Below are 26553 nucleotides of genomic sequence, written 5' to 3' on the forward strand. Positions count from 1 at the left end.
TAAATATATAAGATAATATCTCTCTAAATCAATAAGTCCATCCAATTGTTTTACGTAGGTATATTTTATAAAAAAAATGTATGTTGATATATTATCTATTGTGTATCAGTTTGTTGAATCATTGCTTCTTAAAATAAATTTCACAGAATTGTGCGTTTATTGTTAGACTCGATAACACACGATAATATAAGTAATTTACTTGAAAGGGTATAGTATATATCGTCATGTTGTATTTCTGTCGAATTCCACGATAAATAACGTAAATTTATAAAAAGGTTAAAATGAAATTAAATTTACAAGAAAGAGAAACTCTTCAGCCTGACTTTTTTTATCCTCGAAATGTAGAATCTTACGATATTATTATAGATAAAGTCTTCATATCCTCGGAATAAATTGAATGAAAAATAATGGTCTAAAAAATAACTGGCAAATGACTTTTATAAATAGCATGCAATAATTTCTAACATTAATATTCGATTTTACGGGATTATGTCGAGTGGATCGAGTGCATCGTCGTGAATCTTTCTTCGTTGACAAAATCGATCGACCATCGATCGCCTCGACTAAGGACAGCAAAGCCGCTGCTAAGACCTCGGTCAGACTCGATCGTTGAACCGCGATGTGATTTTCGTCTGTCGCGACACGAGGTTCCTGTCTTGGGTCTCTGCTAACCAGATGGATAAGACCGCTCGAATGCGAATCTATAATCTACATCGATTGTATATCTCATCTCGGACACGTTTCTCAATAAGGCAGCGGACTCGAGATAATCGAAATACGAACGTCTACTCGTTAATTAATCCGGAATATCTTCCGTCTTCGAACTGAATCCAAGAGATTTCCAAAGTACCTGATCAAAGTGAGGTATATATCGTAACGCCAAATATTTCGTAATTTATAATATAAACGCAAAACGGAGTTATATAGTTTTTTTATCTTATTCATCGTAATCGCGATTCGATACTGGACGATATTGGAGTTTATCAAGGAACGTGAGACGCGTTATCGCGCGCAAACTTTTCATTTTTCAAGGCGCGATCGCTATTAAGCGGATACGTACATACATACATACGTAACCCGACATTCCGGAGCAGGGGCTCCGCAACCATCCAGCCTCCATGTCGGCCGGCGAACGGCAAAAGAGACGCGTCCGGAGCTGATCCGCGAAAGTGTCGGCATCGCGCGACTGTGTACTGTACCATCGGCTTGGCAGTGTACGGTACCGTAAAAGAGAGAGAGAAAGAGAGAATGTGTATTCATGAAAGAACGACGAGAAGGACAGGGACAGAGAAGCAGGTACGAGGGTCCCAACACACACATAGACGAAAGGCTCGTTCGGTGAGAGCGAGACGAAAGGAGGGAGTGGAGAGGGAAGAGAAGGAGAAGGGAAGAGAGAGAAAAAGAGAGACAGTCGAGCGCGAACTCGTGGTGTGCGGAGGTGCCACCAGCCGGAGACGGAGAGTCGGAGGTGGCCCGTGCCTGTGGCTACCCGTGACCGCCCGTGGCTCATTGTAACCCGCCGCCCCGCTGTTGTAACGTGACGCGAAGGTGCGTGTTGCGCGCCCCGGGTTCGTTCGTCCCTGTCCCGTCCCCTGTCCTGTTTCTTTCTCTCTCTTACGGCTTACGGTTGTACTACTCTCGAAGTAGAGACCCGGGAACACCCGGGCCACCCGACACGGCGCGTCGTCATCCACCGGGAGCCAGCAGCGCGAAGTGTTCTGGTCTCTCTCTCTCTCTTTCTTTCTCTCTCTCTCTCTCTATCTATCTTTTTCTCGCTCTCTTCTCGTTCCTTTTCTCACCTCCACTCTTTGACTCCGTCTCCTTCTCCCTCGTACACGCGAGTGTGATCGGTATAAGTGCGACCAGTGCGACGTGATACGTTCTCGCTCGCGGATCGTCCTTCGCTGTGCTCGACGCGATATAGAATAGGGTGCCTCGTCGTGGTTCCGTCAATCGTGAAATAAAGACTGTCAGGAGTGCCTTATATTCTCTTCCTTCACGAAGCTGGGCTTTACACGATACGACACGTTCGCCGTCATCGTCGTCATCGCTCACGAGAGATTCCGAGTGGAGAAAGATAGAAAGAGAGAGAAAACGAGAGAGCGCCGCGGCGCACTCGAGGACGAGGTAAGAGATTGTGACCTCTTGTGTCTTGCGGAAAGAGCGGGCGTAGTAACATACATTAAAGTCCGTTCGCCGTGCGAGTCCGAGAGTACGACGGAGGTTATGTTTCCCGATGACCCCTCGACTCTCCTTCCTCCCCGCGCGTCTCCACCGCGTTCCCCCTACCCTCTATCGCGGTCGCCTTCTCTCTCCCGTTCCGTTCCCCTTTTCCCTCCGCCGATCTCACCGTATCTATCTGTCCTTCTCTCCTCGCGTCCTTCTCGCTCTCTTCTTTCCCTTCTCCCTCGCGCGTACTTTTGTTCCCCCTTTCTCTCCCCGTTTCTCGCCCCCTTCCACCCCCCATCCCAGGCTCTCTTTTGCGTTCTTTTTCGCGTAGACGTCGTCGTCGGAGCAAAACGCGACGCGATCCAAAGTTTCGAGATTCGTGAAGCCCGATATCGAATCGCTCACACCTGGCAGCGATTTTCATCTGGCTGAGACATTCAGTTTACGTTCTTTCCTTTCTCTTTCTCTCTCTCTCTCTCTCTCTCTCTCTCTCTCTCTCTCTCTCTCTCTCTCTCTCTCTCTCTCTCTCTCTCTACCTTCGTCTTTCTCTTCCCCGCGCGAGAGTTCGTTACGTGGAAAGACGCCTATCCTATATGTATGTACCTAACTCGTTGTCTAACGCATGTTTTACGCGTCTCCTGTCTCCTCTCTCTCGCGACAAATCAGTTTCGTAAGCTCCTCGATACGAGGTTTCGCGAACTGTCAGCTGTCAGCCGCCACCATAGTCCGTGCCACCTGTCCGAAACTCAACGCACGCGCATGCATGCATGCTGTCTCTTTCTACCTTCTCTTTCTCTTTTCTTTCTTCGTCTCTCTCTCTCTTCGCTCCTCTCTATATTACACGCTTCCCTTCTCCGTTTCTTGTTCGTCTCGGGCGTTAAACCGCGGCGCGACTTTACGAGCAGTTGTTTCGAGTCCAAGTTCTTAGCTGAACGCCTGAGATTTCTCCCTTCGAGAAAGGCGCATAGAGTTTACGGATCGACAACAATCAACCGTCATCGGGAACGTGCTCGCTCCCGAGTAGGAAAAAGGCTTGTTGATATTTCGGCGCGCAGGCCTTCTGACAGCGCGACCGGCCTTGAGCCCCCCTTTCTTCTTCGCCGCGTGTCTCTCTGCCCCCTCCCCTTCCTTCACCGCTCCTCCATCATATCCCGTCCCTACTACAAGCGCACTGCGCGATACTCTATGGACCAGTGACGCTCAAACGCATCTGACGTTTCTGCTTTGACGTAACCTCCGGCTAAGCTATATCTTTGTCTCTTTTCAGATACGTTCTTAAAAAGAGACAAAGATATAGTTTAACCGGAGGTTAAAGTTAATCGGAGGTGAAGAAACTGGCCATAAGCTCTCTCGGAGTTCGCCGGAGATTTAACGTATTGGCTATTTTTTTTATAGAGTTATGCGAGTTCATTGTTTTGTCTCGATTTCAGCTGAACTGAAGCTTTTGTAATACCGTTAATTTTTATAGATTAATTGGTGTACTAAATTTATCATATAGATGTCATATATTTTGTGGATTCTATAGGATCACAATTATATTTATGCGTCGTATAGCAGACAATAAGTATGTACAACGCATAGAAATGATATATATATATATATATATACAAGGATGTACTGCAGAGAGTTGGAACATCCTGTATAACTTAATAATAAGCAATAAGTGTGTTTGAACTTGTGTAGAAATCAATGCTTTTAATATATTTTCGTGATGCGCTTTAATTATCGAATTGCCTATCGTCTAAATAAAATTTAAATTCCGAATATAAGGCATAGGAATCGGTGCTTTGAAAAGTTAAAGATGCTTCAATCGCCGATCTGATTAATTTCATACGTTATTCCTAATAAGAGAGCATTTTTGAAAAAAAAAGTATGGCACGTTATTAATTTTTTTGCTACTCGAAAAGATCTCTACACTGAGAGAATTTTCTCTCAGAATTTCCCCTGAAAATCATGGTAATCGTGGGACAATATGGTATGGAAAGAATTTTATGAGAATTTCTCTGATTAATATTTATCATAATAAAAATAATATCTATCACAATAAAATATAAAACATGTTTGATTAATTTTATTAAACTACATAGTAAAATTAATTAAACATATTTTATATTTTATTGTGATAGATATTATTATATTTTTATTGTGATAAATATTAATCAGAGAAATTCTCATGAAATTCTTTCCATACCATATTGTCCCACGATTACCATGATTTTCAGAGTAAATTCTAAGAGAAAATTCTCTCTGTGTAGATTCGAGAGAATCCGCCAGTATAATTTACACTTATACTGGGGAAGATGTCCTGCATATATATACGAAACTTTAATTAAAGATAATACAAAGATCGTTTACGATCCATCGGAGAGATTTATGGATCAAGAGGAAGACCTCTCGGCGGTGAGGCAACCACTGGCTCCTTACAAACCGTGAGAGTCTCGCTCTTTTACCTCTCTCTCTTTTTCTCTCGAGAGATCCCGATCCCGATCTCGTCTCATCGCGACGCGTCTCGTTCGAGACCCTCCTCTCCTTTCTCTCGCAGCGGGCGCGCGGACGCAAAATCACCGTCGTCGAATCGTCGAGCGGGCATTTCTCAAGGTAGGAGAGTAAGTGACCGAGAGCGCAGGAAATCGCGAGCGCGTTATAAGAGCGCGATGGCGATTAAAGGAGCCGCGAAAGAACGAGATGAAGCTTGGGGGGGATGAAGGCGAGAAAATCGCTCGCTCACTCGCTCGTAATACGGAGAGAAAATGACACCCGGGAATGAATGTGCGAACGCGGACGGGCATTAGCCTGTAGCGGTACCATATATATAACGCAAATACGCCGCGGTGTTAGGAAGCGATCGGCGACAATAGTATCGGTAACCGCGGTATATCGGGTCGCGGCCGCGACTTTAAGTAAGACGGGACGACCCGACCTGACCTGACCCGACCCGACCCGACGCTGTGTCCTCATCTCGTCTCTCGGATGAGGCCCCGAGATCGAGCGCTCCACCTTGACGCGGCTCCACCTATGAGCGATAGAATACTCGCGCCTTTCGCTCCGTCGTATCCTGGTATACAGGGTGTTCCGGAATTATCCGATCGCTGGGATGGATCCATAATAATTAAACGCATCGAAACCGTTATCGGTCAGCGACTTGTTCGGAAGTCGAGTCTCCTTCGCGAATTGTTTTTTCACGTTTAACGATAATCTCGTGGGAAGTCTTGAAAAATGATAATTACGTATGATAATAGATATTATATATCGAACTGTAACATATATCGATCTTCAATTATCAATTTTTTTCTCTCTAATCCCGTAATTTATTCTCGATGATGTTGTAAGGTCGACCCTCGTCAAGTTGTAAACGTATTGCGTGAAAAGCGCGACGGGATGACTCGCACCAACGTCCTTCGACGGGAAAAAGAATGCACCGTCGATTAGATTAAGCGTTGCGACGTGTGTTGTGCCTCTTGCGTGTATTACGTGCGACATGTATAAAATGTCGGATTTGCGCCGCGGTATTTCGCGAGTGAAACGGCGAAAGTTCGCCGCATTGCACCCTCCGCGCGCGTTTGACCGCGGTTTTTTTTCTTTCTTTTTTTTTTCCCTCCTTATACCTCGTCGGAATGATACGAAAGGTCACGGAACGCGCTTAGAAGAACTTTCTCTGCGTTTGGTAGTCGTTAGACACACACTCGCGTGCCAAGCAATACTATATTTACCTCGCCGTGCGCAACGCGTTCTCTCCTTTTCCGAACTACGATTTATACGCAAAGAATCAATTCGATTCCTTTATCCATGCAGACCAAATATTTCGCGACGTACAGAGGGAGAGAGAGAGAGGGAGTATTTTTAAGGGTCTTTATTAAATTAGATTAAATTAAAGAAGCAAATTTTTTTAAGAATTTCAGATTAATCTTCCCGAGCCGAAAATTACAAATATAGGTATATCTAATAATTAAAACTGTCAAGCGTTCTGGTGGATTGACTTCTAAAAGTGGAAATATAAAATTTCCTTTCCCAATTAATTTCGTATTTGCTAATAGAAAGTTTGTTTGTATCTTTTTGATCAAGGTTTCGATAGAAATGAAGAGATGAATTACAACATATATCGATGTAATTTTAGTTAAAAAGAAATAACTCTTAATTTGAAAGAAAAGAATTATGTTACTATCATACGACGTATGAAATATCTTCTCTATAATTCATCGTATGGAGAAATGACGTAAATATTAATTCATTTCGGTATTGGTAATCGTTGCGATTATTAACCAATACAATCTCGCAGAATATTACATTTTTCGAGGTAAAAATAAATTATTCGGATTACGTAGTACAAGTTTATAAGACTAAAGACTTACATAAAAGATAACATCACTCGTTACAGCTGACGTAAAAAGAAATCGGGAGTACTCACCAGTAGTCCTGTAACAAAAAAATCACCGGTACATTAACTTTATAAATCGGTTCTCTGAAAATCAGTGTACAATGCGCATTATCTAATGTCGCATTGTTTAGAAAATATCATTATCTAGAAATGCAACAAATATATCAAGATACTCGCAAAGCTATCATATTATCGATAGGAATAGTACCATATATATATAGCTAGTTACAGTTTTGAACTCGTATTACTTGCAATATATAAAAAAATTCAACCTTTGTTCGTTAACATTAAAGTCTGGTTGCAACAAAGTTGCAACTAATAGTGACAAAGTTATATAGATTGTGTGTCTCTTTTCAATAAAGCATTTTCCGCTTCCCTAAATATGTAAAAGAGACAGAAAGGTTAATCGGTTAAAAACCTACGGATCGATTAATTTGCAGTGCAAAAGTCCCTACAACGTTTGTGTGTAAATAATACTTTAATAATTCATAATCGCCTTCCATTGACCCTTGAGGGTTAACCTGTGGGATGTTCTATCGACGCGGTATAGTGCACACCGTATATATTTTTAGTAAATATATTCATCCCTTATTCATTCGTTCGCGTGGCGTTCGAGCAAAAGTTTATATGGTAACGATGGCGACGAGTTTATCCGTAGCGTGTCTCTCCGGATAATCGCTACTCCAGATTGCGCAAGCACCTTGGGCACGATTCTTATCGTGTCGGCTGCAGTGTGTACACTCTGCAACACACGTGTGTACGTGCATGCATTCATACGCCCGTCACGTATCAGCGTGCCGGACACGTACACATATAAACATCAGAATCCTTATACGCTCGATAAATCTACGTGTCTAGATGTCTACGCGGATACAGACACTTCTCTCTGTGTGCGTGTATATATGTATTTGTATCTGTACACGAGGAGGAAAAAAAAATACCGTGAATGTGCGAAGGGCGATGAGGGACGAGGGAACCAAGTATGCGCTGGAAGTTCCCTGGATCCTTGAAACAACGCGGAGATAGGCCTGGCGACTTTATGAATATTGATGAATCTTTCTCGACGCGCACAGAACGAACCGCACCCCGATCGCTTGTTTCTATTCACGAGAACGATCGGTTTTTTTCTCTTTATCGGCTTTTAAAATAATATTTTTTGACAGTCGTAAGATGATCAGCTGATTATTCTTCATCTCGCGTTCTCCCGGTCACCTTTTTCTACTGACCATTTTTTAAAGACTATGACTTATGCAAACGATAAGCTAAGCTAATTTATATCAACAGTATAGTAGCAGTTTGAGTAAATCATATTCAAAATTGATATACCATAACATAATTCATTTTAATTCACGCAATGTGAGCCAATTAATATATTACACTTGCAAGCAGAATCACGCAGTGCTAATGTCAAAGATGATTTATTGAATTTATTCCTAATTTATTAAATGAAAAGGGCATAGAAAACAGTTGATTACATTTCTGTTAAATATTCTGAGGAAACTTCTGAACGATCGAATGTCGCGCGCGCTTATCTCCGATCTCGAGTATATTTTCTTGTATAATAATCAAGTTCGCGGTTTTACGCGTTTTAATGAATTCACGCTTCAACGAGGACGACCTTATTCCCTCGCGACGTGTGTTCGAGGGAGGTAATATTAGACGAATGACGCGAGAGATAGAGAGAGACAATCTGGTATATCGCGACCGTAAAGTATAGCGTGGATCTTCCCACGCGTTGCTCATACCCTCGCTTGGAAAATGCTTTGAGCCAAGGCTCTCGTCCGGAATCACCTTAGCGGGTTGTATAGCGGCCAACACGTACGTTCTTCTGAACGCGCGCGTTCCTCTCTTCTGTTCTTCAAAGGTCGACGCGGTTACAAAACGCGGCGGCGAAACGAGACGGCTGGGTATTGTATACGTCGATGGAGAGAATATCACGACACGACGTGGCGCGACGAGGCGGTGTGTGGAATTTTTCTCTTACCTCTGTCTGCGCGCCTAGAAAAAGGGAGAGAAATTGTATCTCTCTCCCCCCCCTTCCCCCTTCTATCCTCGTGCTAGAGTCGCGCTGATGGATACCGGTTTTGGAATTGCATTGCTTCGATCTAAAGGGACGCGTGGCAATTCGCCACTGCAATAGCTTGCATTACCGCATTTTCGAATTCAATATACGAATACCGAACGGTACGCGTCGTGTTGGTGGAAAATTAATTACGCCGTGTACTAGGAATCATAGTTCAGGACATTTGGGATATTGCCAAATCAAGAATGTTGAATTGCTACCAAGTATTTCTGGGCGAAAGATTATTTTTAAGGAATGGCCTTCAACTTTGTTCTCTATTTTGCATTCTTTTTTGTGTGTCAATATAGACTATTTAATGATATCATTTTATATATATATATATATATATATATATATATAAATTTTGTTTTGCATATTGAGATACAAAAATTATTGAGAATTTTAAACTATAAATTAAAATTTATTAATTATAACTAAAAGAAGCAAAAATATCTCTATATGTGTATTATAATATATCTTTCTATATGTATATAATATATATATTATATATATAGAGAAAGATATATTTTTGTTCTTTTAGTTATGTGTGTGTGTGATTAAAATTTTAATTTCTATTTAAAATTCTCAATATGCGAAACAATTTTTTTTGTTGCTGCCTTAAATATCTCATGATGATAGTTTGTGTTGGATATTAATAAATGGAAAAAGTTGGCGTAGAGCCAACTCTCTTGATTGACAATTCCTCCTATATGCTATATTGCATTTGTACGCTCCAATTGTTGTGCGATCTGTCTGTTCTCCGTTGCATGACATTCTTTTGGTAACAGAGGCTGGAATATAGCCAACAATTTAATGTGAGACGATGTGGCAATTTGATCTGTTTGTATATCTATATCTTAATCACGCGCAAATAATTTCTATTCTTAGATATTAGGATTAACTGCAAGTTTTATGGATGTGTGAAGTTGGCACCCCTATGTTATGCTATCATAGTTCTGTTAAGAGTTCTGAGTTATTTAGAACCATAGGAAGAGTTCTTGATAATTTTTAGAAATAGTTCCGGTCATTACGATAACGAAAATCGCAGTTTCAAAAAATAGGGGTGCCAACTTCACATTTTTTTACACATCGAGTTCTAATACTTTTGAGCAGAGTTTTAAGGTTCTTTTAAATAGTTATACCAGGTGTCCCATTTTAAAGGACCCACTCAAATATCTCAAATATCTTGTCAGAAACACTGCGTTAAATCGAAAAATGTTTCCTACAAAAGTTGTAGGGTTTCGAGGGAGACATAACATAGTAATATTCATATGACCTTGGACGGCGTCTCCAAGATCAAATGAAGGTAAGAATGCATTTTGAAAAGAAGAAAAAATATTAGGAAAATAAAAAAATGCTTCAGATAAAAGTTGTTCAAATTAATTAGTAGAAAAAGATGTTATAATAAAAAATATGGGTTTCCATTTAAAAAATTCATTCTCACCTTCACTTGACCTTAGAGGCGCCGCCCAAGGTATATGAATATTACTATGTTATGTCCCCCTCGAAACCCTACAACTTTTGTAAGAAACATTTTTCGATTTAACGCAGTGTTTCTGAGATATTTGAGTGGGTCCTTTAAAATGGGACACCCGGTATAGATCCTGATTATTTTTTGAAAGAGTTCTGCAATCTTTAGATAAAAAAACGTACCTTCAATATCGAAGATATTTCTAAACTATCTTTGATATTGAAAGTATGTTTTTTTATCTCTATAAAAATTGCAAAACTTTCAAAAAATAATCAGGAACTATGTAACTATTAAACAATTTAAATTTACTCACCTCACGGTTGCTCCTTTGTTGCCCGATGCCTCCTCAGGCCTCCTTTTCTCGTACAAGTTTCAAAACACTTGCACTCGCGTTATTTTTTTTTCGTTCGCGATGCGCGGCGACGCCTGGGTTTTAGCTATCACAATCTTCGACGCGTTTCGGTAAAACGCGAGACTCGCGAGAGCTTATTCGCGCGCGAATAAAACCGAAGCTTCATTTTCGCGTCGCCGCTTTTTCCAAGACCCACTTTTCGCAGGGGCTTATCGAACGAAGATGATCAAGAGAGCGACTTTGCCGCGACGCACTGAAGTCGCCGAAGGATGCAGCGAGACGAACATTGAGCGCGATTCATCACGATCGACGAAATCAATTTCACGTGTGTGATCGCGATTACGATGTCGATACGTGCGACGCGATCGGATTTATACGATAATTAACCGCCAAAGACGCTAATTAATACACTCGTCCTTTCACGGACCGGTAAGAAGCTCACGAACCGCCAATCGATCACGAACAATCGAAGAAGAGCACTGGAGGTAGAGCTAGACTGTAGACTGGCACTGCCAGGTTCGGAACGCGCAACGATACGTCGCGCCGAGTCGTAGTGGTGGGGCATTTAGGGGTCGCGACGTGGGAGCTCGGCAAATCACGTCGCGACTACATACCTCGACCACTACGACCTGGTGGGGGTATGTAGTCGCGACGTGATTCGCTGAACCTCGCACGTACGTTGCGTTGCGAGCCCTACAATGCCCCACCACTACGACTTGTCGCGACGTGTCGTTGGTCGTTGCGCGTTCCGAACCTGGCAGTGCTAGTCTAGCTCCACCTCCAGTGCTCTTCTTCGATTCTTCGTGATCAACGGTCCGCGAAAGGACGAGTGTATTAATTAGCGTCTTTGGCGGTTAATTATCGTATGAATCCGATCGCGTCGCACGTACCGACATCGTAATCGCGATCGCACACGTGAAATTGATATCGTCGATCGTGAATCGCGCTCAATGTTCGTCTCGCTGCATCCTTCGGCGACTTCAGTGCGTCGCGGCGAAGTCGCTCTCTTGATCATCTTCGTTCGATAAGCCCCTGCGAAAAGTGGGTCTTGGAAAAAGCGGCGACGCGAAAATGAAGCTTCGATTTTATTCGCGCGCGAATAAGCTCTCGCGAGTTTCGCGTTTTACCGAAACGCGTCAAAGATTGTGATAGCTAAAACCCGGGCGTCGCCGCGCGTCGCGAACGAAAAAAAATAACGCGAGTGCAAGTGTTTTGAAACTTGTACGAGAAGGAGGCCCGGGGAGGCATCGGGTAACAAAGGAGCAACCGCGTGAGGTGAGTAAATTTAAATTGTTTAATAGTTACATAGTTCCTGATTATTTTTTGAAAGAATTTTGCCATTTTTATAGAGATAAAAAAACATACTTTCAATATCGAAGATATTTTAGAAATACCGGAACTATTTCTAAAAATTATCAAGAACTCTTCCTATGGTTCTAAATAACTCAGAACTCTTAACAGAACTATGATAGCATAACATAGGGATGCCAACTTCACACACCCAAAAGTTTTATCAATGCCCGTCTGAACTATTGACAATTTAATTTCGTTAAACGTTATATGTATATATTCGCATTCGTGGTTCTGTAGCTTAAAGATTTGCACAAGTGTAGATTTTTTTCAATGTTCTTTTTCTGATTGAGAATAAATTTATCACATTTATTTGACATTAGTATTGCATAACTATTTATGATTTCAATATTAATTGTATTATATTACATGAATCAGATTGAGTTATGTCATACAGCTGAAAAGATCTGATATATGTATAAACTTTTATATTTTGAACATAATTTAACTACTGCATATATATAAAATAAAGCATGAAATTCAATTTTTACTGCTAATAGAAAGTTATTTCCCAAAAGTACATGAAAGAATCCTGTGAAACTGTTTATAAAAATTATTACCGCCGAATCAATTTTATTCAAAAATATTTCTTTATCTGCGCATGATTCAAAATTGTATTAATCATCATTATCAAACGTGTTCTCAAATATCTGTATCTTCGCTTCCAGCGAAGTATCTCTAAAAATCGCGCGAGATAGAGATTAACTTTTTTTTCCTCGCGAACATTCCCGATAATTATCCAAAGGCGCGGTGTCTCGCAAATAGCTTTACGCGAACGGCGTTTGTCTCGAGGACTCTTTCGTCAAACACCCGGATGCACGGCTATCGATTACCACCGGTAATCCGGCGAACGTGCGTCGGTCGATGTCGCTGCTGGACCGCGAAAAGGAAACGCACGCATATATATACGGGCAGTAGCCGCGCGACTGTGATATGAACCGGTTCTCGCAATGTTAAAAAAAAAATACGCCCCTCCGCCGGCAATAATAATTTTAATCGACACCCAGACCAGACCCCGCGCCGACTGGTCGGGGTGGCTCCGGCTGTCCCTCTCACATACATGCTCTCTCGCGCGTGCATTCGCGAGATGTCGAAGATATGCGGTTGCGGAGACCGACCGGGCCCCGTTTGACAAGGCATACACACATACATTCATATAGGTATATGCACATATATATGCATACACATATGTATGTATATACACACTCTAGTCTGGGTGAAAGGAAAACGCGCCTACTACCTTCGGCTTCGGAGACAGAAGGAGAGAAGGATTCCGCGCGCTGCTGAGCGAGACCTGGTGGGACAAGGATCGCCGCGGGGGACACGCGGAGTTTTCGCGGAATACCGCTACGGTTCGAGCACGTAAATGACCAAGCGAGTGCTAAATAGCGATCTAACAATGATGCAGAGCGCATAGTGCGCTGAATCGTGAATCTTCCGGATTCGTGATGCTGCAGTCGTGAAAAAAGTCGGGTCAGATCGCCGGATTCTCTTCGCCGAAAGCTTACGGGAGACGAAAGACTTGTCAAAATTGCGCTAAACATCCAGCACTTTTTTCTAGCGTTCATAACGTTATCAAAATTATAAAAAAATTTTAATGCATCTTGTGAGATAAATTAGAAATTAGACGATTAATTTATAAAGGAAATTTTCATGTTAACCCTAATTACATCAATATCGTGTAGAAACGTTAAACAGAAATGTTTATTTGATAATTTTAAAAAAAATATGAGATCTTGAGAGTACGAATGTTACGAATTTGCATATTTTGCGTGGTATGCGCTATAAAATATCTGTAAAAGATGCGAATCAGACGTCGGAGTAGACGTCGACTATCGCGTTAAGACTCCGTAAAATAGAGCGGCGGGAACGCTATGCAAGTTATAAGGAAAACCGCTCCAGTTCGAGATACCGTTTTTCAATGCGCAATGCACTCGTGCCGGGTTCGCACGATCGGCTATCTCTCGCGTTTGCATTTAAATAAGAATAAATAAGAAATTAATTGGTGGAAATTATCGTTTGATCTCGATGGATAAATTTTATCGAAAAATTTATCTCTCGTTGAGACAGAATGTATTTATTAACATTTTTATTTTCCTATGCTCTCTCTCTCTCTCTTTTTCTCTTGTATATTATTAATGGACCATCTCCTTTCGACATTCATTTATATTTAAAAAGTATTGCATTATTGTTATCATTATTGCTTATTAGATTTTATAATATTAATATATTTTAAAGAATTTTTTAAATAATAAATGTCTATATTTATATCTTCATATCATCATTGCAAACATGCTTTTAAAAGCGACTACCATTAATAAAAATATGTATTGCATATATACGTCGCGAAACGGTATAATATAGGTACACGTTTATGATGACAGTGAAATATGGTTGACGCCCACTTCTATAATACTATAAAACCTCTCTTCGGAGTTTGATATCACCGCTTAAATATAATAATAGCGTGATATCACACGCTATTATTGTTTTGTCTCACTGTATATTAAAATCTACAGAGGCGTCAACCTTGGCATCTGACATATTAAATAATGTCCGACTTCCTCTAAAGCTTGTATAATTTCAAAGCTATTGAAATTTGTCTAATTCTTAAGAATTTATGTAAATCATGTATCCACATACATATATATCTCTATATGCTATTTTATATACAATCAAACCGCAAGTATAAAAGATTTTTCTCTTAGAATTTATTCTGAAAATCATGGAAATTATGGGACAATATGGTATGGAAAGAATTTTATGAGAATTTCTCTGATTAATATTTATCACAATAAAAAATAATAATATCTATCACAATAAAATGTAAAATATGTTTGATTAATTTAACTATATAGTTTAGTAAAATTAATCAGATATATTTTATATTTTATTGTGATAGATATTATTATGTTTTATTGTGATAAATATTAATCACGAAGAGAAATTCTCATAAAATTCTTTCCATACCATATTGTCCCACGATTACCATGCGATTTTCAGAATAAATTCTAAGAGAAAATTCTCTCTGATGATGTGTACGCGCAAAAATCTACAGAGATTGTTACGTTATCATCAGTATCCACTTTTAATTCTATCTTTATATAGATTTCTTTTTTTCAATTATGCAGTATAATACATCTACCATAATTTCTTTCAATCTTAGAAAGTTTAGGAAGAAAAAAAAATGTCGAACGGGCCGTGTTCTTTCCACACACATACACACACGCAATCGCACAAAAAATGCTCGATAGTCCGAGGACTATAAGGCGCGCCCGACAATCGCACGATTCCGGCATAAAGTCAACTCTTGCACGCGAACGTTACACTTGGCCGGCGTGTTTCCTCTCATCGGGGACGAGGAAATACGTCTAACGTAACACACACACATATATACGAAGAAAGACGCGGCGCGGCGCGTCTTTCACGGTCATTCCGTGGGGCTGCTGATCGGGGACTCTGTTCGCGCGACCCGCTTAAAATAGTGCCGGCGTATAGAGAGACTACTCCGGTAGGTCGTCGATCCCTCTTCCGCGTCACCTGCCACATGCCGCCTGCTGCAGCTCGTGTCAAGTCAAGATACGAGGAAGCCGGAGTCGTGCATCGCATCGCGCGCAACCACTGTCGCGTCGCGAGACATCGTCGCCCGCCCTGTTTGTTGTCGATGCCGAGAAACGGCACCGATCGAACGGTCATTGACTAAAGGCTTCGACGGTAAATAACCTTTTATGCCCGTTACCGCATAAAGCTGTGCTGCGCGCGTCTCTCTACGGGAGAACCGAGGCGTCGTTTTCTAGAATAAAAAAGGGTCGACGACAGCTCGACGAATATCAGCGCAGATTTGATGTATTTCTTTTTTTTATATGCGTTTATGTATAATTTTTGTTATATATTACTTGGAAGAAAATATATATAAGAGAAAGATAAGAGACGTGTGTATTTTGTTTTTAAAATATATCTGATGAATTTATTATAACTCGGTTGCGATTGAATTAATTAATTACGATTGATATTAATTTTAAGCTACGAGAGTCATCGTCTGTCTCTCTCTCTCTCTTCGTCGATAAATTGTGTCTCGCAAGTTATGATTAATTTACGGCAATTAATTGTTATCAATAATTAGCTGCCACGATTGACATTTTATGGTTTGTTTAACCGTTTGGAATATTCCGAAGGTGGAATATTCGCGTTTGATCGTTAGAGAAAGAGAGAGATACTTTGTTTTCGAAAAGCGCTGTATTTTTGTCGGTGCGGTACATTCTTCTCGGTATAGTACGGGCACTAGGGCTATCGTTTGATAAAGCCCGATCTCATATGTTATCATGGTACGGGAGGACGCTGATGCTTTGTTCGCGCGCGAGAAGAGCCTATGTCAGTCAAAACGGATATCATACGGTCGGAGTAAAACGAGGCGATCTCCCAACTGACACAACTTGCACATTTTATAATGTGCGCTTGCTGCTGCTGATTCGCAGCAAAGAGAGGAGGATAAGGTGCAGGGCAGAAAATCGGCTTATGGAAAAAAAAACGTGGGAGTTGTGGCCAACCGGATTTCGGCAACTTGCAATTTACGCTGTGTGGTCGCTCTCTCTTTACCGCGTAATTTTTATCCTCTTCTTCTTCTGATACTTTTATCAAGATATACATAATACATGTGAATTATGTAAAAATATCGCGTGAATGAAACTGTAATTAACTCCATTTATTTTATTATTTTATTATATTTATATTTTTCGTAGAAAAAAAAATATTTAAAATTTAGCTACGGTAGCTAATATTTTTTTCCGTGTCGAGTTAAAATTCCGCAGAAATGTACTCTTTTTTTTTCACCGTCAGGATAGACGAGAATAAACAAAGGCATATATCTTCGCAGCAGTGATTACAATGTTACGTTACCGCTATACGTTACATCGTCTCTCACGCGTCAGTTGCGTACATACTCGTGTCTTTTTCCCTATTATCCCGGTGACAAACGGTAACAAACAAGCCTAACGATAGAATAACGCGTAAAGGGCACAAAGGACACATCGAGAGAGAGAGAGAGAGAGAGAGAGAGAGAGAGAGAGAGAGAGAGAGAGAGAGGTGGGCCCTGTCCGGGCTCGCACGACCGCAATAGCGGTCGTGCCTACCTGTCGAAGTAGCGGCGGAGACCCGGCAGTGTTTTTTTCTCGGCTCGAGAAGCCGACGCTTCCTCCGACCGTCCTTACGCGATGTCACTGACCCGAGTCCGTATCTCGATGCACAAGAATAAGAAGGAGCGGGAGAAAAAGAGACGCGGAGTAGAAGGAGGAAAGAGAGAAGGAGGAGAAGGAGAGATGGCACGAGATTCCATCGTCGTAGTCATCGTTTGTCGTCACCCACGGCTAACCGCTGCCGCCGCCGCCTGGTCGCTTGGTCGACTACGATGACGATGACGACGACGACGACGATGGTGGTTCCGATTCTCGGAGAGGAACGCAATAGCGTTACAAGCGGCACGATGTGCAACGATATAGGGGCCGACTCGCCGCGGCGCGACCGCGACGATCCCGGAGTAGGGAGAGAAGACCTTGAGCCGCGTCACGTGACCCCGAAGGTGCATAGGAGCCCGGGTAGGGCGGTCGCGGAGGGCCTTGAACTTACCGCCGACGTTGTCGAAGCCCGACGTCGTAACTATCGCGCGCGCGCCACGCTCGCCTTCTCGCGAGTAGAGAGAGAGAGAGAGAGAGAGAGAGAGAGAGAGAGAGAGAGAGAGAGAGAGAGAGAGAGAGAGAGAGAGAGAGAGAGAGAGAGAGAGAGAGAGAGAGAGAGAAAGAGAAAGAAAGAGAGACTATACTATATATTCTCTCGGAGAAGAAAGACCAATACACGCACACGATCAACGTGTCTCTCGACGATGACGCCGCCCGTACATATGCGTGTATACGGAGAGTGTATCGCGATCACAATCGCTTCTTTTCGTGTGTCACGCTCCGTAAGAGAAAAGATGAAGAAGGAGAGAGAGAGATTTCCTCTGTATTCCTCCGGTGCGCTCGCACTTCTCCCTCCGGAGCTCGTGTACGCCCGTTTCCGAAAACGTAGGCCGGCTCCTGGGAGTGCGAGCGTCCGGTATGCGACCTGCCTGATGCCTGCACTCGAGGGGGCTACCTGCGTGTACACGCCTCGCTATGGCCAGCGGGTACCAGAACGATCTCCTCGCGCTAGCGATCGTAACACCGGTCCCCGATATGCTCGACCGTTCCTGGCTCCTCGGCCTCGCCCGACCTCCTCGTCTTCTAGCTCGTAACTATAACGTTGACGCTCTACTCCCTACGTAGCGTCGGTTTCGCGTTCTCGAAACTTCGCGATAACTAGTCCAACGTGAGATTCGCACGACGGGCGACGGGTCCGACGAGAGTACGGTTACGAAGTATAACGTTTAACGTTGTACTGTACAGTCCCTCGATTGCTGCATGCGAGCAAGAATAGCGAGCTACCGCATACCAATGCGATGCGTATAGAGTTATAGAATATGATGGAAAATTATAAAACGACGAGCTACGGTATCCCCCTTTCACGCATTTTATTGTATCTCTTTGTGTAACCGGAAACGAAAGGAGATTATATAAGAATCATCTCTCGACTCGATAGAGATTTAAACAAAAAAATCACGCATATATCGCGTGGCGAAGGAAAATTTCTTCGGAAAGATGACTCGTCATTCTTGAAGTCATAAATCGTATTCGCATGTTTACAAAAGATGATTTTGTTATTTTATGAAGTGTTTTTTTTCTGTATATTCATTAATTAATTTTAAATAGACATTTTTAATAGGCCTAGAATTCAAAACTTTGACAAGACAAACATTACGAATTGACAAGTCAGAACCGAAAATAACATTCCGTTAAAATACTCTTGACTTCTTCGCTTTATCAAGTTCTCGTTAATAATAGACAGAGTAGAAAGCAAAATCGCGCAACAGGTGAGAACTGGATTACTTCTTTCGAGGACACATCAACGATTTTCTCGCTACGTGTTAATTTCCTTATACACGAGTCGCGTAAGGTATTTTAATTATCCATGCGGTTTATACGCTTCAGAGCGTGCTAGATGAATAGATTTTGCAATACATTAATAACCTGAAAAGGGATCGATAGCGAACTTAATCATTCTAAATGATGTTTTTTGAATAATAATAATTCCTATTTGAATCACGTTTTCGTGTGTGTCATCAATCATGGGCGTCCGCCGAATTTTTTTCCACAGGAGAAGGCATGATAAACATTTTTTTTACTTTTTGTTCTTTTTTAATTTTTTTTAAATTAAAAATTTTATTTTATTATTTTTATTTTTTTATATTAAAAATGTGCAAATAAATTCCAATATTTATTCAAAGCTAGAGCAAATACTTAATTTTTTGCTGATTCTAGAGGGGGGCAAATGCCCCCTCTTGCTCGCCCTGTGAACGCCCATGATTTTTTTTTTAAAATAATGAGTCGCTTTTTTCGTGTGATCGGTCGCGAAGATTGGTTTCGCACGCGCGGGCGTGAGTGAACGCGTGCGTTTCCGCGCGAAGGTCGTTCGGCGGTTCTGCGGGACCGGAAGTGGGCCGGCCTTGCGGCACGGCCATCGACGTAACCTTGCAAAAGAGAGAAAGAGAGAGAGAGAGAGAGAGAAAGAGACTGTGTGTCAGCGCTCGCGAGATGGCTTCTAATCGCCCGGCTAGATTTTCGGCGAACGATTTCGTGCGCGAGAAGATATATACTGCGTTAGTCATTCTTGAACCGAAGGAGCCAAAATAGCGCGCTACTTTCTAGCGAAACCGCATCGTGTTGCATAAACTGTGGTTTAGAAAGTACATCCTGCGGATTCTGTAATTACATTATATTTGAAATTAAATTTTCACCGCGATATTTTTCAATTATATAAATTTTGCAGTTTAAAAAAAGAAGACAGACTTGAAAATGGACAATTATCCTAGATCCCAATCGAATATTACGCGAGATTAATAAAATATTAATTTTACCAATCTTGTTGGAATAATATAGGGTGCGTAAAATATGACACGTGTTATTAATTTTATTTAATGAATTCAATTGGACTAAGTGAGTCCTCCCCGAGGTCCTCCCTTAGTTTTCTATATCATATTTTCAACGTACTTATCAATCGAATACATTTTTCTTGTACCGAGTCATTCAATATTATTTGTTCAAATTCTTTATACAAATTCTTTCATCATGTGTAGGAAAGATATATTATATATCAAATATTAACGTATGTGTGTGTGTGTGTGTGTGTGTATGATAAAAAATTCCATAAAATCAGATAAAGATAAATTCGTGTTTTTTCTTTTTTTTTCAGATACAGAAGAAACTTGAAACGATCGACATAGCGCGCATCTGACTCCACGTAGCTCCCGATAATTCGCAGAGGCGACAATAAGAGATTCCGTAAGGATGCTGTACGCTTTCGCGGAGATCGAGAGGCCGCGAGTCGTATTACGAGCTGCCTGCAGCAGCGTAATCAGCTGAGAATGTCGGAGCAAAACGGGCCCAGCGAGGGCCCAGGACCAGGGCCCGGTACGGATTCAGGCTGGTGGTCGGCCACGCAGACCTGGAAATCATCGACGTCATCGTCGTCGGCCGCGACGGCGGCGGCGGCCTCATCGTCAACTTCCACTTCCGCGGCAGCGGGTCCCGCGTCCGTTTCCGTTTCCTGCGCCACGAGCTCCAGCTCGTCCTCGACGAGCTCCTCCACCTCGACCAACACGTCCGCGACCTGTTGCCCCTTGTCTTGCATCGGGGTATCGATGAGCCCGAGTCGTTCCACGGAGACAGGGAAAAACGTGTCCGTCACCACTATTAACGTACCGCCCAATCAAGAGATGCACGATGGTAATTAATCAACTAATCATCTCGATAGAATTTATTTAATACTTGTTTATGAAATAGTCTTGTTTAAACGGTGTCTCGAATTTGTATTGTATTATTAATTAAATTAATATTTCATTCGCAGAGAGAATTTTCTCTTAGAATTTACCCTGAAAATCATGGTAATTATGAGACAATATGGTCTTTCCATGAGAATTTCTCCGATTAATATTTATCACAATAAAAAATATCTATCACAATAAAATATGTTTGATTAATATTTAACTATATAGTTTAGTAAAATTAATCAAATATATTTTATATTTTATTGTGATAGATATTATTATTTTTTATTGTGATAAATATTAATCAGAGAAATTCTCATAAAATTCTCTTCTTATACTATAAAGTCCCACGATTACCATGATTTTCAGGGTAAATTCTGAGAGAAAATTTTCTCCGTGTATAAAATAAATTAATATATTATATTATTATTAATATTATATTATATTAATATTAATATTTAATATATAAAATTAATATTCATGAATTTTAATTGTAATATAATATGTTTTTTTTTTTAGGTAAAGGAGTGTGTAAATATCTCGGAGGACAGAACGGCGTGACGGTGTCCGTGGTTTCGACCTCGGTGCTGGGATGCGGAAATTCCGCGGTCCCGACGAGCGGAATCTGCACGAATGCGGGGCCGCCGCATAGCATCGGCATCGGAATCGGCGGTATCCTCGCCGCGAACGCGGCCGACGTCGACGATCCCGAGGACAGCGACGGCGAGATCAGCAAGATCGACTTTCGGGGCGTGAATTTGCGCTCGAAGAAGAAACGCGACGTATCGGGTAATCAAAACGGCGACAAGATCGGCGACGGGGACGCGAATGGCGACAACGCGGGATGCTGCGACGATAATTCGCAGCAGCAGCCTGAGAGACCGATGTCGTGGGAGGGAGAACTGTCGGATCAAGAAATGTCTTCCAATACAATTACTAATCAGGTTGGATTTGTGATATACTCTATAGTTATCGATGAAAAGATTTCGCAGAGATAGTAACTTTGATACGTTCGCCAAAATTTCTGCAGAAGGACGATGAAAGCATTGTTTGATGTACGACTAAGACACGCCTAACAGATACTAAAATAATTTTATCTTATGATTTATGATCTATATGAAATGACCAAGAGAGACTAAACTTTGAGTATAGAAGTAAATTTATTTCTGGCTTTAATTAGAAGTTGAAATTATTTAAGATATATAAGATTAAAATTTTAATACAATTTTTAATAATGCAATTAATTATTGGCTATTAGGACCATAACGAGGAAATGTCTATGGAAGGAGTTCAAGTGTGCAGTACGAGTCCTGGACCTATGGAACAGAAATTTCCAATCAAATCAGAGCCGGATTTTCGATCTAGTCCGGCTTTCACAATAGGATCCTTTCACGACGCTGGATTATCCATGACACACAACCGACAATTGCAACAACAGCAACAGCAACAACGCGGTATCGAAAATCTAGAACAGACTCAACAGAGCGACCTACCGCTTCTCGTAGGCAAGCTTCTCGGCGGATACAACAATTCCACGCCTAATCACAGTCCTATTCTCAATCCGCGACATCATCTAACCAAGCACAGTCATACTAGATCGCAGGTGAGCTGAGAGTAAATAACATAGCGGTGGTCATACTAACATGTCAGTCGCGCGCGTGTCGTGTTTTATTTTATATATATATATATATATATGTATATAAATATTTTCGAACTCTTGTAGGTGCCGTCACCAGATTCCGCCATTCATTCCGCATACAGCGTCTTCAGTTCACCGACGCAAAGCCCTCACGCAGCACGACACTCCGCCCTAGGTGCTGGAAGTCCGATACCGTCCTCGTCGTTATCCCTCTCTCGGCATAGCTTCAACAATTCGAACTCCTCGCTATCCCTGTCGCTGTCGCATTCGCTTTCGAGAAACAACTCGGACGCTTCGAGTAGCTGTTACAGCTACGGCTCGCTTAGCCCGCCTACGCATTCACCCGTCCAGCAACCGAGACATCCGCATTCGCACTCGCAGCATCATCAGCATCAAGTGGCGCAAGGTAGTCCGTTGCATCTTCCGGCAGCCTCGTCCGCTGTCGCCGCGCATCATTACTCGTCGTCCTCTTCCGTGCCAGGTTCGGAACTGTCCCCGGACGGTCACTCGGTCGCGGAGGATCAGGAAGACTGCAGAATACCCTCGGCCCCGTCGGGTATTTCCACCAGACAGCAACTGATAAACAGTCCCTGTCCGATTTGCGGTGACAAGATAAGCGGATTTCATTACGGTATCTTCTCGTGCGAGTCGTGCAAGGGCTTCTTCAAGCGTACCGTGCAAAATCGCAAGAACTATGTGTGCCTTAGAGGCGCAGGCTGTCCGGTCACCGTGGCCACGAGGAAGAAATGCCCGGCCTGCCGCTTCGAAAAGTGCCTGAACATGGGTATGAAGCTCGAGGCGATCAGGGAGGATCGTACGAGGGGCGGCAGAAGCACCTATCAGTGCACCTATACTCTACCGGCGAATCTCGTCGGCAGTTCCGCCGGCAATATGGCCGGCAACGAAAAACTTACGGCGGCGGGCAACTGCAGCCCGGCACCGGTCGGAAGCGAGCACCACTACTCGATCAGATATCACTCGAATCATTCTCACAAGATGCAGGTGCCGCAACTCTTGCAAGACATTATGGACGTGGAGCATCTCTGGCATTATAACGACAACGATCGGGTGAGTGGAGGAATATCCGGGAATGCGAGGAACATCTCCATCGGCGGCGACAGCAGCAACGTGCTCGGCGGATTCGGAGGAGGTGGAACCGCGACTGTTATCGGCGCCGGAAATAACGGAGGCGCGGTGGAATGTTCATCCAACGATTCGAACAACGTCGATATAACAAACAACCGAGGAGGAGGAGGAGGAGGAGAGTCGGGTAGCCCCGCCGGCTCGACTTCCACAGGGGCGCCCGATCAACATTCCACGAACGGCAATACCGTGAATAATAGCAATTCTCAAATCGCCAGTAATTCCAATAATGGCAATCCGACGCAACATCCGGACTTTCTGTCTAATCTGTGCAACATCGCGGACCATCGGCTCTATAAGATCGTCAAGTGGTGCAAGAGTCTGCCGTTGTTCAAGAATATCTCGATCGACGACCAAATCTGTTTGTTGATCAACTCTTGGTGCGAGCTGCTACTCTTCTCCTGCTGCTTTCGCAGCATGAGCACTCCCGGTGAGATCAGAGTGTCTCTCGGCAAGTCGATCACTCTAGAGCAAGCTAGAGAGCTTGGTTTAGCGACTTGCATCGAGAGGATGCTCGCTTTTACCAACAATCTACGAAGGCTGAGAGTAGACCAATACGAATATGTTGCAATGAAGGTAATTAATAATTGCTCTCGTGATTAAAAATCCTAATCTCAGGGCATATTTAACATTTAATACAATTGTCCATAATTTACTTCTTTATATTGAACGTTATTCTTATATTAATTAATATTAAATATATTTTTTACATTGATAAATATAATTAAATTATATTTATTAATGTAAAAAATATCTATTTTTCATTATATTTATATTTAATTATAAATATAAATCCACATTATATACAAAAAAAATTTAATATATACAATCTATCTAACTGATTCTTTATTTATAACGACACTAAAAGCGATTCTTTTATGTCTTTTCGTAAACAGGTGATCGTGCTCTTAACGTCCGACATAAGCGAATTAAAGGAACCTGAAAAAGTCAGAGCTTCTCAGGAAAAGGCCCTTCACGCATTGCAGCAATATACAATCGCGAGGTATCCAGAAATGCCTGCCAAATTCGGTGAACTATTATTGAGAATTCCAGATCTACAAAGAACGTGTCAAGCAGGAAAAGAATTGCTCAGCGCAAAACGCGCCGAGGGAGAAGGCAGCTCCTTTAACCTTTTAATGGAATTGTTGAGAGGAGATCACTGAATTATCAGCATAGTATAAACCAAGCCGTAAGTTTAATAACAAGTGAAATAAAATATGCAAGAAGATGTATATAATTGCCTTAAATAATCGCTGTAATACTAAAAAAAAAAAAAAAATGCCTTTGCATATATGTAGAATTGTATAATTAAATCTCTCTTTTTTTCAGATTCCACGCTTATAGGGTCCATAAGCTTAGGGAATCGGATATAATAGATAATCACAAAGTGTAAGAAAGATTAGAGGAATGAGAAAAACGGCAGATGTAAGATCTATAATGACATTAGTACTTGGTGAGGGGATTGCATTCTTCGTAATTAGGTTGCATTAATCTAATAAAGATGAGAGGAACTTTCTATTTTACACCGGAAATGCTTCCGTACAAGGTCGCGCGTGTTCGTGTTCTTCTATCGAAATAAACGAATTTCGAAGCGGCCTACGGTACACTGGATATTCAGTGTACATGTAGATGCTAATGAGACTGAAAGTATAATTGACACGGAGACACGCAGAGCATTTACTTTTACAATGATAAGAGTTGTATAAATATGTGAAACGGTATCAAATGGCATTAAAATGCTAAATTCTTTTAGATATGGATGTAACCTATTTTGGGCGCGAGCTCTTTATAATAACAAACGCGAAAATCTATAAAAGTTGACCTCTGTAATTAACGATTATAATAGAACACAACACCAGTATTGCGTATTGTTCTGCGCTTACTTAAGAACAGAGCATAGCCATGCCTTATATATCCCGGTTATGAAAGTGTACTTAAAAAAAAAAAAAACTCAACACATCAGTCGACCAATTATCTACTTATAGAGCAATTAATCATGGAATAATTAGTTGATATGCTTAGTATATATATATATATATATATATATATATATATATATATATATATATATATATATCGTCCATGGAGTATGTGGTTCTTATCGATCACACAAAATACATTTTTTATTCTCTTTATATATTTTAACAGCTTGCCAAACGAAAAACAAAAGTTTTTCTAATTGGCATAAGTATCATAAAAATTTCAGAGAATCAAGCTTGAATATATATAGCTGCTATCTTTTCTGTAAACATGTTTTTTTTCTTTCTTAAAAAGGAATTGGCTAATATTGCTTTTCTGTTTTATTTTTATAAAAAAAATTTATTTCTACTAAATATTATGAAGAATTAAAATGACAAATTAGATTATATGTTATACGTATATATATGTTTATATCTATATATATATAATATATATATTTACATTTATATGTGTATCGTTTTTTTGCATGATTACATAATTATAATTTTGAGAAGATATTTGCTTTCATTTTTTTTTTTTTTTTTTTTCTAATATATTGGCAAACTTTTATTAAGAATTTATTCCAATTTTATACTAATAGCATTGAAAAAGAATGTTTACGATAGTAAAAAATAAAATTTTGAAAAATTAGTATAAAATTAAAAAAATTAATATATTTGCCAATTTTATATAAAAGATTATTTTATTGTTATGAGATATTCTCAAATATATGATGCAGGCTATCAATCAATATTGATATTTGAGAGAGTATAATTTGAAATTTATATATATATACACTGGTTGTATACATTATATACATATAGACGAATAAAAAAAATAATCATCAAAAAATTTTTATTTGTCTGTGAACTTTGCTAAATCTGAGTTTGCAATATAACGATTTTTCAATATAATTTTAAATATATAAGATGCCCCTGTGCTATAACAGGAAAAGATATGGTGCATTGACTGTAAACTAGCACAATTCTTTTATTATAAATTGACGAATAAAAACATTTATCTTGAAGAGAGAGAGAGAGAGAAAGGTATTATATAAATATTGCTTGGAAAGATGCAGCTATAATATGCTTGTGTGCAAAACAAACAAATTGATCTCTGTTGTTTGTACTTTAATGAGAC

The 26553-nt window shown here is 40.9% G+C and overlaps 1 protein-coding gene across 1 annotated transcript; it reads left to right on the forward strand.

The window, feature by feature from the left end:
* The first annotated feature begins 1024 nt into the window (after window positions 1-1024).
* Hr39 (nuclear hormone receptor FTZ-F1 beta) lies at window positions 1025-25794 on the forward strand. Its single transcript, XM_083037745.1, has 7 exons — window positions 1025-2127; window positions 20099-20631; window positions 21192-21616; window positions 21931-22275; window positions 22396-24030; window positions 24351-24643; window positions 24784-25794. Exons 2-6 carry the CDS (start codon window positions 20271-20273, stop codon window positions 24615-24617), a joined length of 3033 nt encoding a protein of 1010 aa, XP_082893871.1. The 5' UTR covers window positions 1025-2127; window positions 20099-20270; the 3' UTR covers window positions 24618-24643; window positions 24784-25794.
* The last annotated feature ends 759 nt before the right edge of the window (window positions 25795-26553 follow it).

Source organism: Prenolepis imparis, unplaced genomic scaffold, assembly GCF_030444845.1.
Source record: "Prenolepis imparis isolate NDT839.2.m4 unplaced genomic scaffold, iyPreImpa1.0 SCAF_5, whole genome shotgun sequence".
NCBI lineage: Eukaryota > Metazoa > Arthropoda > Insecta > Hymenoptera > Formicidae > Prenolepis > Prenolepis imparis.